The sequence below is a fragment of the Felis catus genome, chromosome E1, assembly GCF_018350175.1.
Source record: "Felis catus isolate Fca126 chromosome E1, F.catus_Fca126_mat1.0, whole genome shotgun sequence".
NCBI lineage: Eukaryota > Metazoa > Chordata > Mammalia > Carnivora > Felidae > Felis > Felis catus.
The window spans coordinates 15,737,825-15,758,570 of record NC_058381.1 but is presented as its reverse complement, the minus strand read 5'-3'; the positions used below and the strand labels follow the sequence as shown (position 1 = coordinate 15,758,570).

The 20,746-nt window shown below is 45.4% G+C and overlaps 1 protein-coding gene across 4 annotated transcripts in view; it reads left to right on the top strand.

Moving 5' to 3' along the window:
• The window catches only part of VPS53 (VPS53 subunit of GARP complex), a 150,763-nt gene extending 131,929 nt beyond the window's left edge, over positions 1 to 18,834 (top strand). For all 4 annotated transcript variants that reach the window (XM_045045335.1, XM_045045336.1, XM_045045337.1 and 1 more), the window contains 4 exons: positions 2,066 to 2,135; positions 12,618 to 12,755; positions 14,270 to 14,374; positions 14,871 to 18,834. In XM_045045335.1, coding sequence (XP_044901270.1) covers positions 2,066 to 2,135; positions 12,618 to 12,755; positions 14,270 to 14,374; positions 14,871 to 15,041 — 484 coding nt within the window. In that variant the 3' untranslated portion in view covers positions 15,042 to 18,834. The remainder of the gene's footprint in view (positions 1 to 2,065; positions 2,136 to 12,617; positions 12,756 to 14,269; positions 14,375 to 14,870) is intronic.
• The last annotated feature ends 1,912 nt before the right edge of the window (positions 18,835 to 20,746 follow it).

The window sequence follows — 20,746 nt, the reverse complement described above, 5'->3', positions numbered from 1 at the left end:
ACTGACCCACAAGGCCGTAGGGAAGGGCATTCTGGGCACAGGGAGCCGTGTAAGCAGTCACAGAGGCAGTAAATAGCCTGCAGGATCAAGCCTAGGGGGCCACAGCTTAGCATGAGAGGCTAGGGACAGAGAATCAGGACAGTCATGGAAGGTGTCGTCTGCAGCCATTTCAAGAATTTGAATCAGGGAAGGGGCTTGAGCATATGGCATCTGAAAGAAATCCCTTTGACAGCCGATGGTTACCAAAGATGAGGCCGAAGGCAGGGAGCCCAGTTAGGAAACAGTTAAAAGAGCTCAGGTGGGAAGAGGAAGAGCAGCAGCGTCCGGAGGCTGGGTGAGGGAGCGCCGGGGAAGGGCTGGGAACTGACTGGATATTGGGATGGAAGGCTGAGGGAGCCGGCTCGGGTCACTCCTGGTTTCTGGCTCAGGTGACTGGGTAACAAGATCAGGTCCACTGAGCCTGGGTTCCAGGGTGAGGCTGAGTCCTGGCCGTGCTGGAATTGAGGTGCCAATGCTGATCCAGTGAGACAGCCGGTACTTGGTCGGGTATTAGAGATTAGAGCGGGCACCAAGGTACAGGAGACAGGCAGAGAGACCCAGGAGGGTGGAGTCATGGGCCTGAGAGCAGCTTTTGAAGAGTAGGCAATGAGGGTGCTAGCCGGCCTTTCTCTTGACCTCCACATCCTGTTTTATTATCGTTCCTTCGTGGGCCCTGTGTTCCGCTGGTCAGTCCAGTCTGGATCTGCCCTTGATTATAGGCATTTCTAGTTCCCACACCTTCCATTCCGCACCAGTACAACTCAGCTTTCCCTACTCAGGCCCTGCAGTTTGTTCTAAAAAAGGCCTCATGATCTATAAAAATTACTTCTCCCTTGGGGCGCCTGGGTGGCGCAGTCGGTTGAGCGTCCGACTTCAGCCAGGTCACGATCTCGCGGTCCGTGAGTTCGAGCCCCGCGTCAGGCTCTGGGCTGATGGCTCGGAGCCTGGAGCCTGTTTCCGATTCTGTGTCTCCCTCTCTCTCTCTGCCCTCCCCCGTTCATGCTCTGTCTCTCTCTGTCCCAAAAATAAATAAACGTTGAAAAAAAAAATTAAAAATAAAAATAAAAATAAAAATTACTTCTCCCTTTCCCCAAACCAGTTGCCCTTCAGTCCCCAGTAAATTTTTCAGAGATCATGTATTTTTTCCCTTGTTCTGACAGTTACTCCGTTAGCAATTACTTCCTATCTTTGCGTTTAACACCCTATAACTATGTCACTATCATGTCTGTTAGGGTGATTTTCAGCTGCTAGTAATAGAAGCCTGACTTAAACTCACTTAAGCATAAGGTGAACTTTGTGTTTCTTGTAACCAGGACATCAGAGGTAGGACACATCGAAAGATGGTTGATTCAGTGGTTCGGCAATGTCATTAAGGACCCACGTTCCTTATTCCCCTGCTCTCCTTGGGGCTGGCTTCATCCTTAGAATGGTGGTAAAATGGCAACCCTAGATGTTTTATTCAAACACAAGGATACCCTGAAGAAGGAGAGAAACTCTTGCCCAGGCCATGCAGTGAAGTCCGTTCCTCCAGTCCGATTGTCCAGCTTGGATTGTGTCCCCCATCTCAGGACCAACAGCAGTCAACAAGGGAATGCCATGCTCTGATTGGCTGAGGCTAGTCAGAACTCACCTCTGCAGTTTAGGAGCGATCAGCTTTTCCCCATCATCTCAAGACCTGAGTAAAACCGGGACTTTGGCTGGAAAGAAAAAGAAGACAATGGATGCTGGGAGGCCACAGTAACATCTACTTCAACTTCTCAGTTTTTGTATAGAAGGAAGTGAGGCCTTAAAAAAAAAAAAAAAAAGTTTCTGGGGCACCTGGGTGACTTAGTTGGTTAAGCATCCGACTCTCGACCTCAGCGCAGGTCTTGATCCTAGGGTCGTGAGTTCAAGCCCCAAGTTGGGCTCCATGCTGGGCATGGAGCATACTTAAAAAAAAACAAAACAAAAACAAATTTCTACAGTCCTTTACCAAAGAGAGAATGAAGCCTAATTTGTCCCTTTTTTTTTCTTTTTTAATCCACAGCTCCTTCATTCCCAAGTTCATCACTCATCTCTTCAAGTGCAAGCCAATTAGCATGGTGGGAGCAGAACAGGTGAGATGAATTGGTATAGGGCCTTTTCCTTATGGCTTTTGTCATAGATCAAACACATCTTTTTAGTAGGGATTTATTCTGGAGAAATAAAATTCTGATTTCCCCTGTTTGGGGGCAAAAGGAAGACCTGGCAGCTTAATGCATCCACTCATTTAAAACATTTTTGTTGAGCACCTACTAAGTACCAGGCATTATGCTAGGTGTAGGTATACCACAGTGAATAAGGCAGAAAAGATCTCTCCTTCATGATGCTCACATTCCAGTAAGAAGAGACAGATTAATATATGAGTTAACAAATAAACTAGAAGATAATTTTAACTTAAGTAAGCTAAAGGGTATAAAACTATGTTCTGTGAAGGAATTCTCTTAGGGGCATGAGGGACTAATGACTTTTTTTTTTTTTTTAACGTTTATTTATTTATTTTGAGAGAGAGAGAGAGAGCAGGGGAGAGGCAGAGAGAGAGGGAGACAGAGAATCCCAAGCAGGCTCCACACCATTAGCACAGAGCCTGATGTGCGGTTCAAACTCATGAACCCTGAGATCATGAACCGAAATCAAAGAGTCAGACGCTTAACATGCCTGAGCCACGCAGGCGTCCTGGGAGTAATGGCTCCAGACTGGATGCTCAGAGAAGTCTTCTCTGAGACCTGGGGCTTGAGAGGACTAGGAGAAAAGGGTCCAAGCAGAGAAAGCAGAGAGACTGATTATTTTAGATCCCACAGTGGCTGGGCAGAAGCCACTTAAGAGTAGCAAGCAAAGAAAGGCTTATCTTGGGGTGCCTGGGTGGCTGAGTCGGTTGAGCACCGGACTTCGACTCAGGTCATGATCTCAAGGTTTGTGGGTTTGAACCCCACATCGGGCTTGCTTGCTTTCAGCTCAGAGCCTGGAGCTTGCTTCAGATCCTCTGTCCCCTTCTCCCTGCCCCTCCCCAACTTGCGCTGTCTCTCAAAAATGAATAAATGTTTAAAAAAAAAAAAAAAGAAAAGAAAGGCTTATCTTTTTGGTACTGAGAAACTGTTCACCTCACCCAGGAAGGCTTCCTTGATTCACCCCCTCTGTTCACTTCAGTCCTTTGCTTCAAGACATCTCTTCACAGATTGTGTCACCTCAGCACTGATGAGTTGAGTTATATGCTACAGCAGGGTCACTTCTTTTCAGCTAGCGCCTATTCAGACTGTCAGAAATTTGAGCAGCTTGAATTTGGAGAACAGTTTAAGCTGCTTTAAAAACAAAAACAATAAGGGGCGCCTGGGTGGCTCAGTTGGTTAAGTGTCCGACTTTGGCTCAGGTCACGATCTCAAGGTTCATAGGTTCGAGCCCCGTGTTGGGCTCTGTGCAGACAGCTCAGAGCCTGGAACCTGCTTCAGATTCTGTGTCTCCCTCTCTCTTTGCCCCTCCCTCTCTCTCTGCCCTACCCCACTCATGCTTTGTCTCTCTCACTCTCTCAAAAATAAACATTAAAAAAAAAACACACACACAGTAATATTCAGCACGCAGTTCTTGAAAAACACCTGTTTAGATACAGACTATTCATGTACTGATAAATAATTCTCATGTATTCATTAAAGTAAGTCCTCTCTAGACCTCTATGTAGCAACATTTAACCAATTTGTTACTTTTTATTTATTTATTTATTTTAATGTTAATTTTTGAGAAAGAGGGAGAGACTGAGCACAAGCAGGGGAGGGGCAGAGTGGGAAGGAGACACAGAATCCAAAGCAGGCTCCGGGATCTGAGCTGTCAGCACAGAGCCTGATGCGGGGCTCGAACTCACAAGCCGCAAGATCATGACGTGAGCCGAAGTCAGACACTTAACCAACTGAGCCACCCAGGGGCTCCCCTCTTATTTTTTATATTTGAAAGAACACCCAGTTACGTTTATACTCTTTGTAAGTGGATGGCCTTCCTAGGTTATGAAAAGAAGCACTATGATGTGAGCATTGAGACCTTGGGTTCCAGAATCATGGAGGTCCGAAGCTGAATCCTATCTCTGCAACATAGCAACCCTTTGTCCTTAGACAAACCCCCCAGCACTTTAGTTTCTCCATCTATGAAATGGGGATAATCATGGTACCACCTTACAGGATAGTTGTGGCGATTAACAAGACAGTGCACAGAAAGTGTTTGACGCAACGTGTGGCCCATGGTAAGTCCTCAACAAATGCCAGCTCTTACTAATTTAAGCATTCTCAGACCAAGGCCATGGCTCATTTCTGCTTTCAATGCCCACCTCCCCCTCGCAGTGACATCTGGTTGATACTTGTCTCGGGCTATCTGGCTGACCAGCTTCAAAAGTCAGTCAAAAGTATTGTCTCAGAAAGCTTCCTGGGAGGTTGCATGGATTCAGACAGAGGCTGGTGGACTGTATCTGACGATAGAGTTTCGGTGTTTTGAAATTCTTGACTCCTGAATGTCACAAGCGTAGGACTGATTCTCTCCATTGGAAACAGCGGAATAATGCCCCAGCACGTCTCCAGCGTCACTGGCACGTGTTTACTGGGGATTCATTCTGTTCACCTCACTGTTGTGTATATTCAGAGAGGTTGTGGAGCACTGATCTGTGTGTCTGAGAGAAGCTTTAAATAGAGTTCTGAGGTACTATCTTTCTGTGTCTAGACTTGAAGAAGCCACTGGGACATAAAGTTGACTGGTTAGAAACACGTTTTCATGAGTTTGCAGCTTTGCCCAGGCCGTGCTGGCTGACTTAGTGTCTAATAACCATGATGTTTTCATACTGTCACCTAAATCCAATATCATATCTATGTTCCTCAGATTTTCTCTTCTTTGAACGAATGTTAAAATAATCAGCTCAGACTCGAAGCCCATATCTTCAGAAAAATATCAGTTTGGCCAGTATTAACTTCTGCTTTGAGATGTGGATGAGAAAACCATCTGTGAAGCTGGAATTTTCCTTTATTTACAAGGCAAATAGGAGTGGGTGATTAAGAGAGCCCAGCCTGGGAGAGGGCATGGGTAGGAACTGCAGGGCAGTGTGAGCCTTGATGGAGTCCCACATGAAATTCAGGTTTGGCCGGGTCCATGCTTGCCCTGAGTATCTGGGCTTAGAAACCCAAGCAGCTGGAGGCGGGATTACTCAGGCAGCAGAACCATAGGAATCAGGTAGTTAACAAAGACTGAAACAGATTCTGACTCGGGTCCTGTATCGGCTGTAATCCAAGCTTTAACAAAAGCTGTAGAATTGAAAGCTAAGATTCAGCCTAATCTCGGCTGCCTCTGCTTTGCCACAAAGGTGCTAGATCCTAAATTTAGATTACCTTCAATACTTGCGCTGAAAATAGGAAAGGGGACGTTTTCCTGCTCTTTATTCTCTTCCTGATTACTCCACGAAGTGAATTATTTATCTTTGGGCCCCAGAGCCCTCTTGAGCAATTGCAAGGGCACATGGAACTGAACCATACCGCTATTTGTAATGCTTCGTGCTAGTTTGTGATTTTTCAGAGAATCTTATGGGATTTGCAGGGTCATTAATGAGTCCTGCAGCAATAGTAGCTGTGACTGAGCACACGGTAGATGGAAATGGAATCCATTTGCACAAAATTACCATAGAGGAAGCATCACAATATGCTGTGGTAAAAAGGACCCTGAGACTTGGGGTCCAATCCTTCCTGTGCTCTTAATGGCCCCTGTGATCGCGAGTGGTTGCTTCCCTCCTCTGGGCTCAGTTTCCCCGTGTTTAAATACGAGCACTGAATCAGATCCTCACATGGCCCTTCTAGATTTACCGTATTACGGAGTCTGAAATATTTTGAGCAATAGATTGCCTGTGAAGCTATTTTCTTTTCCTTTATGTTATCTTTATAACACCACATTGACTTAGTTTGTATTGTGGTAAAACATACATAACATAAAATGTACCGTTTTAAGCATTTCTAAGTGTACAGTAGAATTAAGTGCATTCATGTTGTTGTGCAGCCATCCACCATCCACCTCCAGACCTTTTCATCTTCCTAACCTGAGACTCCACTCCCGTTAAATAGTAACTTCTCATTCCCTCCGCTCTACTTCCTGTCTCTATGAATATGATGCTTTAGGTACCTCCTGGAAGTGGAGTCGTACCAAGTCTGGCCTTTGGTGTCTGGCTTATTTCACTTAGCGTGTCTTCAGGGTTTAGCCATGTTTCAAAATTTCTTCCCTTAAGGCTGAATAATATTCCATCATATGTACATACACTGTACTTTGACCATATTGAACTTTTTAAAAATGCACATAATTCAAAACCATCTGGAAAAAATATTTAAAGCGAGTTTTAGATTTTTTTTCTTAAGCCCAAACACCAAGGAAAGGGGAAAAGAGAATCAGGTATGCATAATGGCAGTTGGAAAAATGAGAAAATAGGATGGTTATTCTTGGGCACAGTTCTCAGGTAGTCTCCTAAAAGTGGCAGGGCATTTGTAAGCATTCTTTTAAAACAAAAAACAAAAAACAAAAAAATAAGTGGAGGGGCCCCTGGGTGGCTCAGTCAGTTGAGCGTCTGACTCTTAATTCCGGCTCAGGTCACGATCTCACAGTTCGGTGGTATCGAGCCCCACGTCAGCATGGAGCCAGCTTAGGATTCCCTCTCCCCCTCTCTCTCTGCCCTTCCCCTACTCCTACATGTGCATGTGCTCCCTCAAAATGGATTAATTTTTAAAAAAAGTTTTTAATGTCAGTTCTTCCAAGATTAATCCTTAGATACAGTAAATCCCAGCAAGGGTTGGGTTGAGTTGGGGGTAGGTGGGAGTGTGGGTATAAATTGATAAGTTGATTCTAAAAGTTAGATAGAGGGGTACCTGGGTAGCTCAGTTGGTTAAGCATCCGACTTCAGCACAGGTCATGATCTCATGGTTCATGGGTTCGAGCCCCCCCATCTGTGCTGACAGCTCAGAGCCTGGAGCCTGCTTTGCATTCTGTGTCTCCCTCTCTCTCTGCCCCTCTCCCACTTGCACTCTGTCCCTCTCTCTCTCTCTCAAAAATAAATAAACATTTAAAAAAGGTTTAAAGTTAGGTAGAAATGCAAAAGACCTAGAATACCTAAAATACTACTTTTAAAAAAGAACAGAGTTGGAAGACTTAAATCTCAGGCTATCAAGACTTCTTTTAGTAGGGCTGTGTGGTACAGGCAGCAGAGACAGATAGGCCAGCAGAACAGAATCTAGTGCAGAAATAAACCCACACACATAGAGACACTTGATTTATGACCAGGTGGCACTGTAATTCAGCTGGGGAGGGATGGTCTTCTTGATAAACAGTGCTGAGTAATTGGATATCCATATGGGGAAGAAAATTAATCTTGACCTTTACCACACAAATGCTGAAGCCATTGTTGGGAAACTTTGGCAGTTTCTCAAAAAGTTGAACATAGAGTCACCATATGACCCAGCATTTTCACTCTTAGATATAAAACCAAAAGAAGAGAAAAAGTACGTTCACACAAAAACTTGTGCACAGATGTTTATGGCAGCATTATTCATAGTAGCCAAAAAGTAGAAACAACTCAGACGTGTGCCAGCTGATGAGTGGATGAACAAAATGTGGTATAATCTCACAAGGGAATATTATTCAGCCATAAATAGGAATAAAGTACTCACTCTTGCTGTAACACAGATGAACCTTGGAAACATGCTAAGTGAAAGAAGCCAGATACAAAAGGCCATGTACTGTATGATTCCGTCTACATGAAATATGCAGAATGGGAAAATCTAAAAGACAGAAAGTAGATTCATGGTTGGTGAGGGCTAGAGGTGGGGAGGAGAGAAAGGGGTGTGACTGCAAAGGGGTAAGGGGCTTTTTACCCCTTACCACCTGGGGTGATGAGATGTTCTGGAACTACATAGTGGTGATGGTTGCACAACCTTGTGCATATACTTAGCTAAAAACACTGAATTGTACTTTTAAAAGGTGAATATTACTATATACGAGTTGTATCTCAGCTTTTAAAAAATCAATTCCAGGCCGATTAAAGCTCTAAAAGTGATAAGACAATAAAGCTTCTGGAAGATATAAGAAGTCATCTTTATGACTTTGAGTTAGGCAAAGATTCCTTAACAAAACATTGAAAGTACTAATCGTCCAAGAAAAGATTATTTGGAATAATTAAAATTCCGAACTTATTTTCATCAAAAAACAAGCTACAGAGTAGCAGATGATAGTTGCAATACATACAACCAACAAAGTACTCATTCTCAATATATTTTTAAAACCTCTGACATATCACTTATATGTGAAATCTAAAAAAACAAAAACAAAAATCATAGACTTGGAGAATAGAATGAGAGTTGCCAGGGGCTGGTGGAAGAGGGAATATTGGGAGATGTGGGTCAAAGGGTACAGACTTTCAGTTACAAGATGAATAAGTTCTGAGGACCTAATATACAGCATGGTGACTATAATTAATAATAGGTATTTTATGTACTTGACATGTGCCAAGAACAGGTTGTGAGCATTAGCACCACACACACACAAAAACGATTAATTGCCTTGATCTTGGTATCACTCCACAGTATATATGCATACCAGGTCATCACATTGTACACTTTAAATATATGTAATTGTATTTGTCATTCTTCAATAAAATTGAAAACAAAACACTAAAAAAAAAAACCTAATAAATCAATTAGAAAAAGATGATCAACCAATAGCAAAGTGGCAAAAGACTTAAATAGGCAGTTCAAAAAGAAGATATCTGGAAAGCCAATAAATGTATTATTAATCATCCAGGGAAATGTAAATGAAAACCACAGTGATATCAGAATGGCCAGAACGTAAAAAGACTGACAATACCAAGTGTTGGTGAGAATGCGAAGCATCTGAAACTTTCATACATCGCTGGTAGGAATGGAGATTGGCACGGCCACATTGGAAAACTGTTAGGCCATCTCTACTAAAGTTAAACACGTATCTGTCTACCCCATGACCCAGCAATTCTACACTGGGCAGATTCCACCCCAAAGAAATGAGGGTGTGTGCACCAAAGACATGTACAAGAACGCTCATAGCAGGGTAATGAGCAGTAAACTAATACAGAGGGCAGAAGAGTAGTTACCTTTGTCGGGAAGGCGGGAGAGCACTGACTGGAAGAGAACATGAGGGAGCCTTCTGGAATACCACAAATGTCCTCTATCTTTAATTAGACAGTAGAGTGTCTATGTATGTAAAAGTTTATGAGGCTATACACTTGGTTTTCCTATACTTTACTGTATGAAGCTTTCATCTAAATTTAAAAGGGGAAGAAAGGAGGGGTGCCTGGCTGGCTCAGTCAGTGGAGCATGCACCTCTTCATCTCAGGGTTATGAGTTCGAGCCCCGTGTTGGGCATAGAGATTACTTAAAAGTAAAATCTTTCAAGAAAAAGAAAAGGGCACTATATGTTAACTAACTTGGACGTAAATTTAAAAAAGAAAAGAAATGGCATGTCTCCTCACCTTGGTCTGTTCATTCCTTGTATCTTGAACTGTGCCACCTCATTGAAGAAGAACTCAGCAGTGTGCACGTGTTTCTATGCCTTCTAGGCGTGTGCCTTGATCTTCTCTTCTTAAGGTTTTCATCACTAGTGCCAGTCACGATGTCCCCCAAGAGTTGTAGGAGGCTTCAGAAGTGAACCCTCCAAACTTTCTGCTGCTGGGTGATGACCTTTCACGGGCATGGGGTGCTGGCCAGCCTTACGCCCCAGGAGCACACCAACAAGAGCTGTAGCACCCCAAAAATTTTCTCTGAGGCTCAAACAAATTTGGCTGATGGCCATCTCTTTCTCCAGTGCTTCATGCCTAAGAAGATGAACTGCTAGCTATTTTCGAAGGGGAAAACCAGCAGAGTTTCATGATAAACGGGGCCTTTCGCCCGCACTTCCTACAGACAGCTGCAAAGTCTGTCAGACTAACTCTTGCCTTTTCTGACTTCATTGCTTTTTGTAAAACCTGAGACCGAGGTCTCCATCTGTTCAGCTGTCTGGTGAGAACAGAATTTTATTGTGACTGGCCAGGGACTGAAAATGTCATCTCTCTCAAGATATGGGAGACCCAGAGAATTATGTCAAGTTCCTTCAAAACTCTTCCTGTCACTTAAGACTATACAATTATTTATGCATATAATATATCTCTGGGAAGTAGGAAGTGTAGAAAAAGTAGGAAGTATCCCCATGTGTTTTAAAACCTAATCGTGTTTTTCCCACCGACAAATAATGCTAAGACATGGCTTTGATTTTGACAAGCCTCTGAAAATTTGCTACATGGAAGATAAAGTTGAATCCTCACCAAGCGTCAAATAGCATTCCATAAAACAAAAACAAAACAGAGAAGGAGTGACAAAAAAAAGAAAATATTAATATTCCCAGTTAACAAAAGTATAGGAACTAGTGTCGGGAACACTGGTGTAACACGTAGCTCGGTCAGATCTTAACATGCTGTAGTTTGCTTTAGTTTTTCTTATAAAGGAAATCATACAGTTACTACCGAAGCCCTCTGTGGACTCTACCCTGCCATTCCCCTCCCTCCATGCCCAAAGGTAACCGTTATTCTGATCTTGACTTTTATCATTCCCGTGTGTGTTTTGGTATGTTGCGTGTGTACATATTCTCAAATGATACGTGATTTTGTTTTGCATTTTAAAACTTTATGCAAGTGGTACTAAATGTATCATTTCCCCACTTGCTATTTTTGCCTAACAGTGTTTTTTGAGATTTAACCACATTGATATATGTTGTTTGAGTTCATTCATTTCAACTTCAGTATCTTGTTCCATTGCACGAATATGCCACCATTTGTTTGTTCATTCTGCTGTTGATGGACATTTAGATTGTTTCCAGTCTTCTGCTTTTACTTTTTTTTTTTTTTTTAATGTTTATTTATTTATTTTGAGAGAGAGGGCATATGTGTGTGAGCAAGCGGGGGAGAAGCAGAGAGAGAGAGAGAGAGAGAGAGAGAGAGAGAGAGAGAGAGAGAGAGAGAATCCCAAGCAGGCTCCATGCTGTCAGTGCAGAGCCCAGTGAGGGGCTTAATTTCATGAACCATGAGATCATGACCTGAGCTGATATCAAGAGTCAGACGCTTACCTAACTGAGCCACCCAAGGCACGCCCAGTCTTTTGCCTTTATAGACAGCGGATGCAGGGAACATTTTTCACGGGGGCAAGAATTTCTCTCAAGGATGTAAGTGTGAGGGCTGTGTTATGGGTTATGCACATGCACGAGCAGGAAATATTACTGAATTCCCCCCAAAGTGCTTTAATTTATACTCTCACCACAAGTGTGAATTTCATTGCACTGTATCCATGCCAACACTTGATATTATCAACCTTTTTACTTGTGCCTATCTCATGATTATGAAATGGTATACAATTGTGGTTTTAATTTGCATTTACTAGGTTACTAATAAGGTTAACTATCATTTCACTTGCCTTGTAGGCACTTCAGTTTCTGCTTCTGTGAGTTGCCAGTTCAAATCTTTGCTCCACTGTTGGTGTTATTATTGCTTTGGGGTTGCTGATCTTTTTCTTGTTGATTTATAGGAATCTTTATGTGTTCTGAATGGTATTCCTTTGCCCGTACCGCACATACGCTTTTCTAGTTTGTCTTTTTCCTTTGCTTATGTACCTTTGATATAGCCTCATTTTATTTTAAGCGATAGATTTTTTTTTTTAATTTTTTAACGTTTATTCATTTTTGAGAGACAGAGCAGGAACAGGGGAGGGGCAGAGAGAGAGAGGGAGACACAGAATCCGAAGCAGGCTCCAGGCTCTGAGCTGTTAGCACAGAGCCTGACACAGGGCTCAAACTCAGGAACCGCGAGATCATGACCTGAGCCGAAGTCAGACGCTTAACCAACTGAGCTACCCAGGTGCTCCTGATTTAGTTTTTAACTGGCAGAAATTATGCCACATTTTTTCTAGCTTTATTGAGATATAATTGGCATACAACATTGTTAAGTATAAAGGATACACAGTGTGTTAGTTTGATACGTTAATATCTTGTAAAATGATTCCCGCCACAGCATTAATTAACACCTCCATCCTGTCACATAATTACCATTTCTTTTTTGTGGTGAGAACATTTAAGATCTACTCTCTTACCAACATTTAACTGTGTCATCTTGGTTTTTTCCTGGGTAATGGGAATTGTATGTAACAAATGTTTTTCCTTTTATATTTCTGTTTATTTTCCAAATTCTCTCCATCAAGAATGGAGAAATCAGGAAAATGCTTGCTTTTGCTTTTGGTTTTTTTGAGAGAGAGAGAGACAGAGCATGGGGTGGGGAGGGGCAGAGAGAGAGGGAGACACAGAATATGAAGCAGGCTCCAAGCTTTGAGCTGTCAGCACAGAGCCCCACGCAGGGCTCGAATTTGTGAACCACGAGATCATGACCTGAGCCAAAGTCAGACACTTAACTGACTGAGCCACCCAGGCGCCCCAGGAAAATGGTATTCATCAGCATAGGTATACTAAGTGCTGTGTCCCCATGAAGTGGCTAGTAATCTGCTTCATTCCCACAGCTGCTGCTGGACACCCATTCCTTGAAGATGGTCCTGCTTGATCTACCTTCCATTGGCTCACAGGTGGTGAGGAAAGCACCTGCCAGTTACACTAAAATTGTTGTGAAAGGCATGACCCGGGCAGAAATGATACTCAAGGTGGGTCTTGTGTCTTCCTCAGGGTTTCTATTAAAAGGGGCTGGTTATCTGGTGGTTTATTCGAAGGACTACTGGTTTTGAAAGTACAGGTGAGGGCTGTCCCCATCAGCCCCAAAGGATTGTCCACATTCTTTGGCTAGCCAGATTTGGGCCTCATCAGAGATTGTTGAAAGTCAGTGGACAGTTACTCAGGGGATCAGTAATTCTTTGTGACAAATGAATTTTTCATTGTAATGGGATCCTCTTGTAGGATTTGGCCAAGATTGGAAATTAGGTGGGGCTGTCACTGTGAATCAGTGTCTGAGTCAAGGATCTCTTTACTTCTCAGCAGGAATTTAGCCCAGCTATCAGTTACTCACTTTCCCACATAAACCTCTTTAGCTTTCTATACCCTGCAGCTTTCCAGGAACTCCAAGCAGATGTTGCAGTAACTGAATCTGATCAGCAAATAGGCTTTAACGGGGGCTTTAGGCCCCGTTTAACCAACTATTATATGTGGGGTGATGATATGGAGAATGTCTGAAGCCTTAAGCACCTGCATCTGATTTTCACCTGCACTTGTTGAGAAGAGAGGGGGGCCTGTCTGGGGGAGGGGAGAAGGCCGGAGAACAAATGGAACCATCATGAAATGTTCCTAAAAGTACAGGGCCTGCAAGCTCGTCAGGCCTGTCTCCCAAACAGAATGGCTCGAATGATGGCGGGAGTGAAGAGTAGCTGTGTCCCATCAGTGGGACCAGGTGAGGTTCCTGCACAGACCTTGAGCCCAGGCCGGGGGAAACTGGAAGCGGCCTAATCGGCTTCTTCCCCCAGCTGGCTCACTCACCGGAGAGGGGAGCGTGCAGTTGGGGAGCGATCTGCAGGGAGTGTCTGAGTGAATACGGCTTGTCACCCTCTGGTCCATTCTCAGGAGTTCCTGCATTCCAAAACCGAAGCAGAATGGATCTGAAGATTGTGATGCCCTCAGTTTCCTTCTGTTTGTAGATTAATTGACAGTTTAAGTGCATGTAGTTAAATGAAGTTCAGATTTTAAGTCTTGAAAGGCAACTTTGGGATTTTTGTCCTTGAGAAAATCCATTTAGATCTATGGGTTTTGTGAGTCATTCCTCAGGGATAAAGACGCATTGGGACAGTAGGAGCAGGTATCGTGAACCCCCATCTCAGAACAGGAGGCTCTCCGGCACAGCGTTTCACAAATGGTCCCGATACTTAAAAACCACGTGGGAGGACCCCACCCCAGGTCTCTGAGTTCAGATCTTCAGGGGAGGCACCTAGAAATCTACACTTAAAAAGCAATCCAGGTGATATTTATGCTTTAATAAATTTAAGAAACGTTGCTGTAATTGAACGTTGAGATGAAATAGGCCGTCGGGACATTTCTGAGTTTAGGGTTGCTGCCGCTTAAGGAAATCTTGCAGAATCCATTTTGTGGTCAGCTTGCAAGTAAGGAAAAATGATCCCCTGCTTTCCAGTCATGAGTTTTCCTGCAGGCCCACTCTTGTCTCCCTCCCCTGCAGGTAGTGATGGCCCCTCACGAACCGCTGGTGGTGTTTGTTGACAACTATATCAAACTCCTTACGGACTGCAACACAGAAACCTTCCAGAAGATACTGGACATGAAGGTTAGCTCGCTGTCTTGTTTTGTCCACACTTGCACATCCTTCTCACACGCAGTGGTTCCTAACCAGGGGGTTGGATACGGGCTCCTGGGGAGCTTTCTCAGAGTGCATCTGCCTAGCCCCAGGCCACAAACCAGATTCTAAGACGTCTTCTGAGGAGAAGGACCCCGGACAGAATAACTTCCTGACTCTGCTGGTACCTCCGAGCCCCATGGAGAAGCAAAGGCTCAGCAGAGGCTGGGGGCCGAAGGAGTGAACTGTCCCTTCTCTCCGCCCCTTCTTTCTCTCCTTTCCTTTCACCCGTTTTTCTTCCCTCCGCTCTTCTCCCAGGCTACTACCCACGGCAGGCAACGCCCCCGAAGCAAGTGTTCGTCTTCAGCCTAGAGCAATTATGCTGTTTGCACAGCCGTGGCTAACAGCACACGAGATATTGCGCTCTCCCCTGGGGACTTACTGGGGCCAGATGTCATGATTACCCTCCTTTCTCTTTCAACTTCAGGGGCTGAAGAGAAGCGAGCAGAGCAGCATGCTGGAGCTCCTGCGCCAGAGGCTCCCCACCCCGCCTTCAGGGCCAGAAGGCTCCGGCTCACTGTCACTACTGGCTCCGACACCAGAACAGGAATCCTCTCGCATCCGCAAACTAGAGAAACTGATTAAAAAGAGACTGTAGGAGCATGCATGGGGCACTGCTTTCCCTGGCTGGTGCCCCTCAGCACCCGGCTGCCTGGAAGCCCCCCACCAATCCTGCATTCCCCCTGACTCTCAGATCATCAATCCTGAAACCTCCTGGGACATTTGGGTTGTTCATGTGTCTTCTCCATGACCTGTCTTAATTCTTGTCCTAATCCAAAAGCCAAGCAAGGGCAGGGTGATAAAAAGGCTACAGAGGTGGTCTTTGATTCTGTAGCAGAGGCAGCGGTGAGTGAAAGGGCCCTGCGGTTCACTTGTGTTCCTGAGCTGCTCGTCACTGGCTTTACAGCCTCACCTCTGCTGTCACACCTTCTGGCACGTGGCCCTATCTGCCCCACCTGGCCAGACAACATGGGTAGAAGCCCTGGACCTCACCCCTTCCTCCATTTGCTGCTGTGGGAGGTTACCCCTGCAGCCAGACGCTAAGATTTGTGCTCCCTGTTCTGTGGGCTTGGCTCTGGGGCCTGAGCTAATGCAGTGGCACATTACAGCTGTAGGACATTCGTCTTGCCTGATGAAGGCAGTGAAAGCAGGTGCATTCTTCCTTCTAGATCCATCTCCTGGTATGTATTGTCATGCCTAGGCCAGGTTATCTCAGTAATCTCCGGTCCCCTCTCTGTATGTGTCTCAGGAGAAAGTCCCTCTGTGTGTCTCACCCAGGAAGACTGTATGTGCTAGGCCTCAGAAGCAGGTGCCCTCTGTGCCCTGGGGCTCCTTGCCTGGGTATGGGGGTACACCCATATCTGCCTTGGAGAGAGGGTTCTGCTCGGCATACTCACCGCATGCTGTAAGCAGATTATTTTCCCCATTTCTTTATTCCCACTCTAGCCCTGACTTCTAGGGGAGGGATTGCCTTCTGTGAAAAGAAACTAGGAAGTTTTCCTAGAAAACTTGTCCTAGGCTTTCTCCTCAGATGACGCTGTGGGACAGCACAGGAGGCCTGGGCCCTCTAATCCCCTTCCTGGCCATGTATTTTCAAATCCACATTACTTTCCAGAATGATCTGAAACAACAGAGGTGATGTGAGGTGCCAGAACAACATACCTTCGGAACAGAATGTTGACCTTAAACACCTGCTCAGAGCCTGCGCCAGCCCAGAACACAGCCTGACCCCCGGCCTGCCCGGCCTGTCCAGTGGCTGTCAGCCAGCATGGCTTTGCAGAAGAGAGCTGCCCCCTAGAGCCGCTCAGTCCCCACATCATCCTGCAGCATGAGAACGGGCAGCATGTCGGGTAGCTGCCCTGACTTGCCTGGTTCAGTGGAAACCGAGCCTCAGTTAACCGGGACCACAGCCTCAGGGCAGCCGCCGTTCATGTCTGCGTTGTTCGGGAATTCTGAACAATGTGTTGGCCAGGTGGGGAGAGAGCGCTAAGGAGGAAGGAGGAGCTCTTTACAGAAAATGCACATAACAGGCCCTCAGGATAAAATTGGGATATCAAATAGCGCTCAAAAATGAGTTTTCAGGATAGAGGAAGTTTCCTGAAAATCCATAAAACTTGTGACAGCCATAAAGGAGGAAACTTTAAGGTTTGAAAACCAGACCAGGAACTGATTATTTTTCCCTTTCTTGTTTTCCAATGCAACCAGTCTGTGCGGCGCCCCTTCCCCTCCATCAGCCTTGTCCCAGACCCAGCCCATCGGCTGCAGCTTTGATCCCAGGCCTCACTTCTTCACCGGCTTCCAGTCTCTTCTTGCTAGTCAGTATGATTCGTATGTGCTGAGCTGAGCATCTCAAACTGGACAACACCGAGAAGAAAGTAAGAGGTGTGACCTTTGGCTGAGCTCTCTTAGGGAAAGATTGCTAAATGAGAAAAGTGCAGAAAGGCCGGGGAGGGGACGGGGCGAGCGCAGGCCGCACACTGCCCGGACTTCACTTTGCCGGGACAGCCGTCCTGCTGCCCTGGTGACGCCCCACAGCGCGCACTGAGGGAGGTTAACATTCTCTTCCTGCCCTTGAAAGAAGGGCTGATGGGCCCATCTCCAAACAGCACAGGCACTTCAGCCATCTGTCGTCAACCTGGGGAGCCGGGAGAGCCAGTGGACTCTTGCACCTGGTTCTTGTCACTCTCGGTGTTTATAGACCCGCACTTCTCTCTCTGGTTCATTCTGAGGAGTTGTTTTCTGGACGTCTCCGTAACGCATTGAGATGTCAAGCCGCTGTTTCCCCCCTGTTGGTGGTCACAGCCAGGGAAGTTGCTTTCTTGATTTATTACATTGTCAGTAATCTCCAAGGAGCCCACAGATGTCAGTAGGAGTTATGCTAAATGTCTCGTTGATAGAGTCTGAATTCCGCGTATGCATCTTCTAAAGACTGCATGTTTCTCAACTGGGGGTACGCATCAGAGTCACCTGGGGCCCATTTTACAAATACGGTTGCCTGGAGATTCTGAATCAGGAAGTCTGGAGTGGGGTCTGGGCATGTGGGTGATTGGAACATTTACCCCCCTTGTTAGAAACTATTGCAGTAGAGCGACATTTGCTTTATCAAAGTGTTCCCGTAGCACATTTTCGTGAAGATTTATTTTTCCCAACTCTCTAAGCAAGTGTAATTACTGTATCGTTGAGCTGGTACCAACATGGGAAAGACTCTTTGCTAACATCCAGGGGCTTTAATTTGAACCTTGTGTTGATGACAGGGACCATGCCAGAATTGTGCTGTCCCCATAGAGACTAAGAAGATTCTTGCCGTTTTGACAACCTGGCCCCAAAGAGAAATTTGACATATGATTGTCACTTCAAAATAACATATATAAAGGAGATAAAAACAGTAACAAAGAACTCTGTTATTAAGCTAAATTAGATATTGTGCCCATTCCTCCCCCCCCACTTTCTCTAGCTCCTAAAAAAACAAAACAAAAAACAAAAAAACTTGAAGCCACTTTATGTGGTTAAAATACATATTGGTAATTTGTAATTGATGAAGATCTACTTTTATGGACAGACTTCCTGACAGCTGGCTTAGGGGTGGCCAGGCCGGAGAAACTTCTGTCTGAATCATAACCATGTGATAGGAACCACAATGGGTGGACCGAGTGTTTGGACCTCCAGGTTCGGTTCTGGAAGTGAAACTGTCGCCACTCCTCCCTCTCTTAAAGAACCAAGAACTAGTACCTAGGACTTTGCCCCCAGAAAAAGGTGCCTCCTTTCTCAAGCCGAGGATGGCTCTTGGGTGCAGATCAGACGGGACTGAGAGCAGACTGCGAGGGAGCAGGGTGACAGTTATGGACCGGACAAGGCGAGCAAGCAGGTCTGCGGCTGCTGCCTGATGTGGGGGTGCTCCACCAGCCCATCCTGAATTGCTGTTGGACGAGGAAACCTAGCTCCCTGTTTACGGAATGCTAGGGGAAATGCCAAAAGGTCACAGCTGGAAATGTAATTCCTCTCCCTAGGAGGAGAAATCTCCAGAATAACTAGCTGGCTGACGGTGAGAGCAAGTGTTTCACACTTCTCTACTCCAAGTCAGATTTCTAAAAATAAAATCATTAGAACTGCATCGGGCCGTTTAAACAATAGCCTTGGAAACACGGACACATGAAAAGTTGGCATCCATTTTATATCGTAAATCTCAATTTCCAGTCTGATCCTAGTATTTATCAAAATAGATAGCCTCCCAGACCCTCAAAGTTCTATACTTGTGGGAGATATCAATTTCCTTAAAATAAAGGGACTGCTTTTTTGTGTAAATATCTTTCATTTCCCCCATCTGGAAGTGATTTCGCGGTGCATATTGGAGCATAAAGTACTACAGTTAATTAAAGCATTACTGGATGTCATTTGCTAGGGTGTATTTCCTTACTGATGACAGAAAACAGAACGGACAATAGGAAAGAATCAGGAAGCCTGTGAACCTCGGGCCCTCCGCAGCGTCTCCCCTTCTCCCCGGTGAAGATGTGCCCCTTCCCTGACGGCCGAAGGAAGCAGTGCCTGAAAACAGACTCGTTCATCAGCGCGGTCCTGGCACGTCCAGTCTGCTGGACACCTCTAAATACGCGTAGAGCGTGCTGCGTCCGATCTGGAACCCTTCTTGTGCTCTGAATTTCTGTCCTGTTGACTTTCCCTTCTCCACCTTACTGTTCCGGTCATAGCCTGCTTTTCCATGTGACTGCAGATGAGTTCTGTCCTGTACACAGTAAGTTAATCCTGTTTCCGTAATAAGTGGGTGGGCATTTTGCAGTGAACTTTTTGGGAAGTCTGGCGTTTCCTTCAGCGGTGGAAAATCTGTTGCAGCACTTCCATTAGGCCGGCTTCAAGAGCCTTACCTAGTTTCCATTCTTTATTTCCACCCCCTCCCCACTTCACTGGGGTACCCAGAGATCAATCTGATGAGAAAAGAGACTTTTCCTTAGAACCCTCCAGAAGAGCAGTGCGAGGTGGCTCACCTGCCCCGTTCTCGTCCTTGTCACCAACATAACCAGCCACTGGAGAGCAGCAGGGTAGGAAGACTGTGTCCATCTGAAACAAAAGCAGCCTGAGACTGGACATTTCTACAGAAGGACCTGGTCTCCAGGTCCGGTTACGGCACTTTGACTTGACGTTGGACGAGTCCTTAGTCCTCCGAACCTTAGTTTTCAGGATCTGTATAAGGGGATTATAATTAATAGGACTGTGTAGGTCACAGGAGACCAGGTTGCGTGCACACGCTCTGTCAGCCATCAGGCAGTGTGAAAAACGAAGTAAATGTCCATTATCGCTCGCCAGGCCTGAACCACCAGTGCCCGGTGGCTGAATGGTGGGTGGCCATAGGGCTTGTTCTGTCCCTGGACTGACTTGAACAAAATGGCCACGTGACAACATAACCATGCTGCTGTGTGCAGGCTGCCTCAGGGGTGAGCAGCGGAATAGCTAGTCTTTGCCTTTTTAAAAAAAAAAATTGTCTATTTATTTTTGAGAGACAGAGAGAGACAGAGCGTGAGCAGGGGAGGGGCAGAGAGAGAAGGAGACATGGAATTCAAAATGGGCTCCTAGGCTCCGCGCTGTTAGTGCAGAGTGAGCCCGAACCGGGGCTCAAACTCACGAACCGCGAGATCGTGACCTGAGCCAAAGTCAGACGCTCGACCGACTGAGCCACCCAGGCGCCCCAAGTCTTTGCCTTTTCAGGTCATGCTTGTGATATCCAACTTATTCAAGCGTTTTAAGACTCTCCGAACCCTCTGTTCCCCTTGTCCTAACAGCTGCTATTTCCACAGTATTTAGGGATAACCCTACAGACAGAAAAGAGCTTCCTCCCTCCTGGTGGTGTTGGCTGGGCTGCCTGTTGTGGAAAATGTGGCACGTTTCCTCTGAAGGCAAATTAGAAAGGTTGCCAAAGTCTCCCTTCCAGACAAATTCGTTAAATACGGTGTCTGGTGTCCATAGACCAGACTTCAACTGGCCATTCATGGCAGGGACAGAATTCCTGCCTGCCCTCCTTTTTTTTTTTTTTTTTTTTTTCCCTTTCCTACAATACCCAAAAAACTACGTAAGAATATCTTGGGACAGGCAGAGGTTCACCAGCTATTTGCATTACTTTACAGTTGCCTTTCAAAGAAGTTTAGACCTTTCCCAAGGCCAGCTGAATCCCTATAATCTGGGTTTTCAATCCGCTTTGGGGATATTGATACAGAGAATGCTAAGTGATAGAGGGATATTAAAGTTAAACAGGGTTCAGCGCTTTGTCCCCTAGGGATGTTTATCACTTAATCTCAG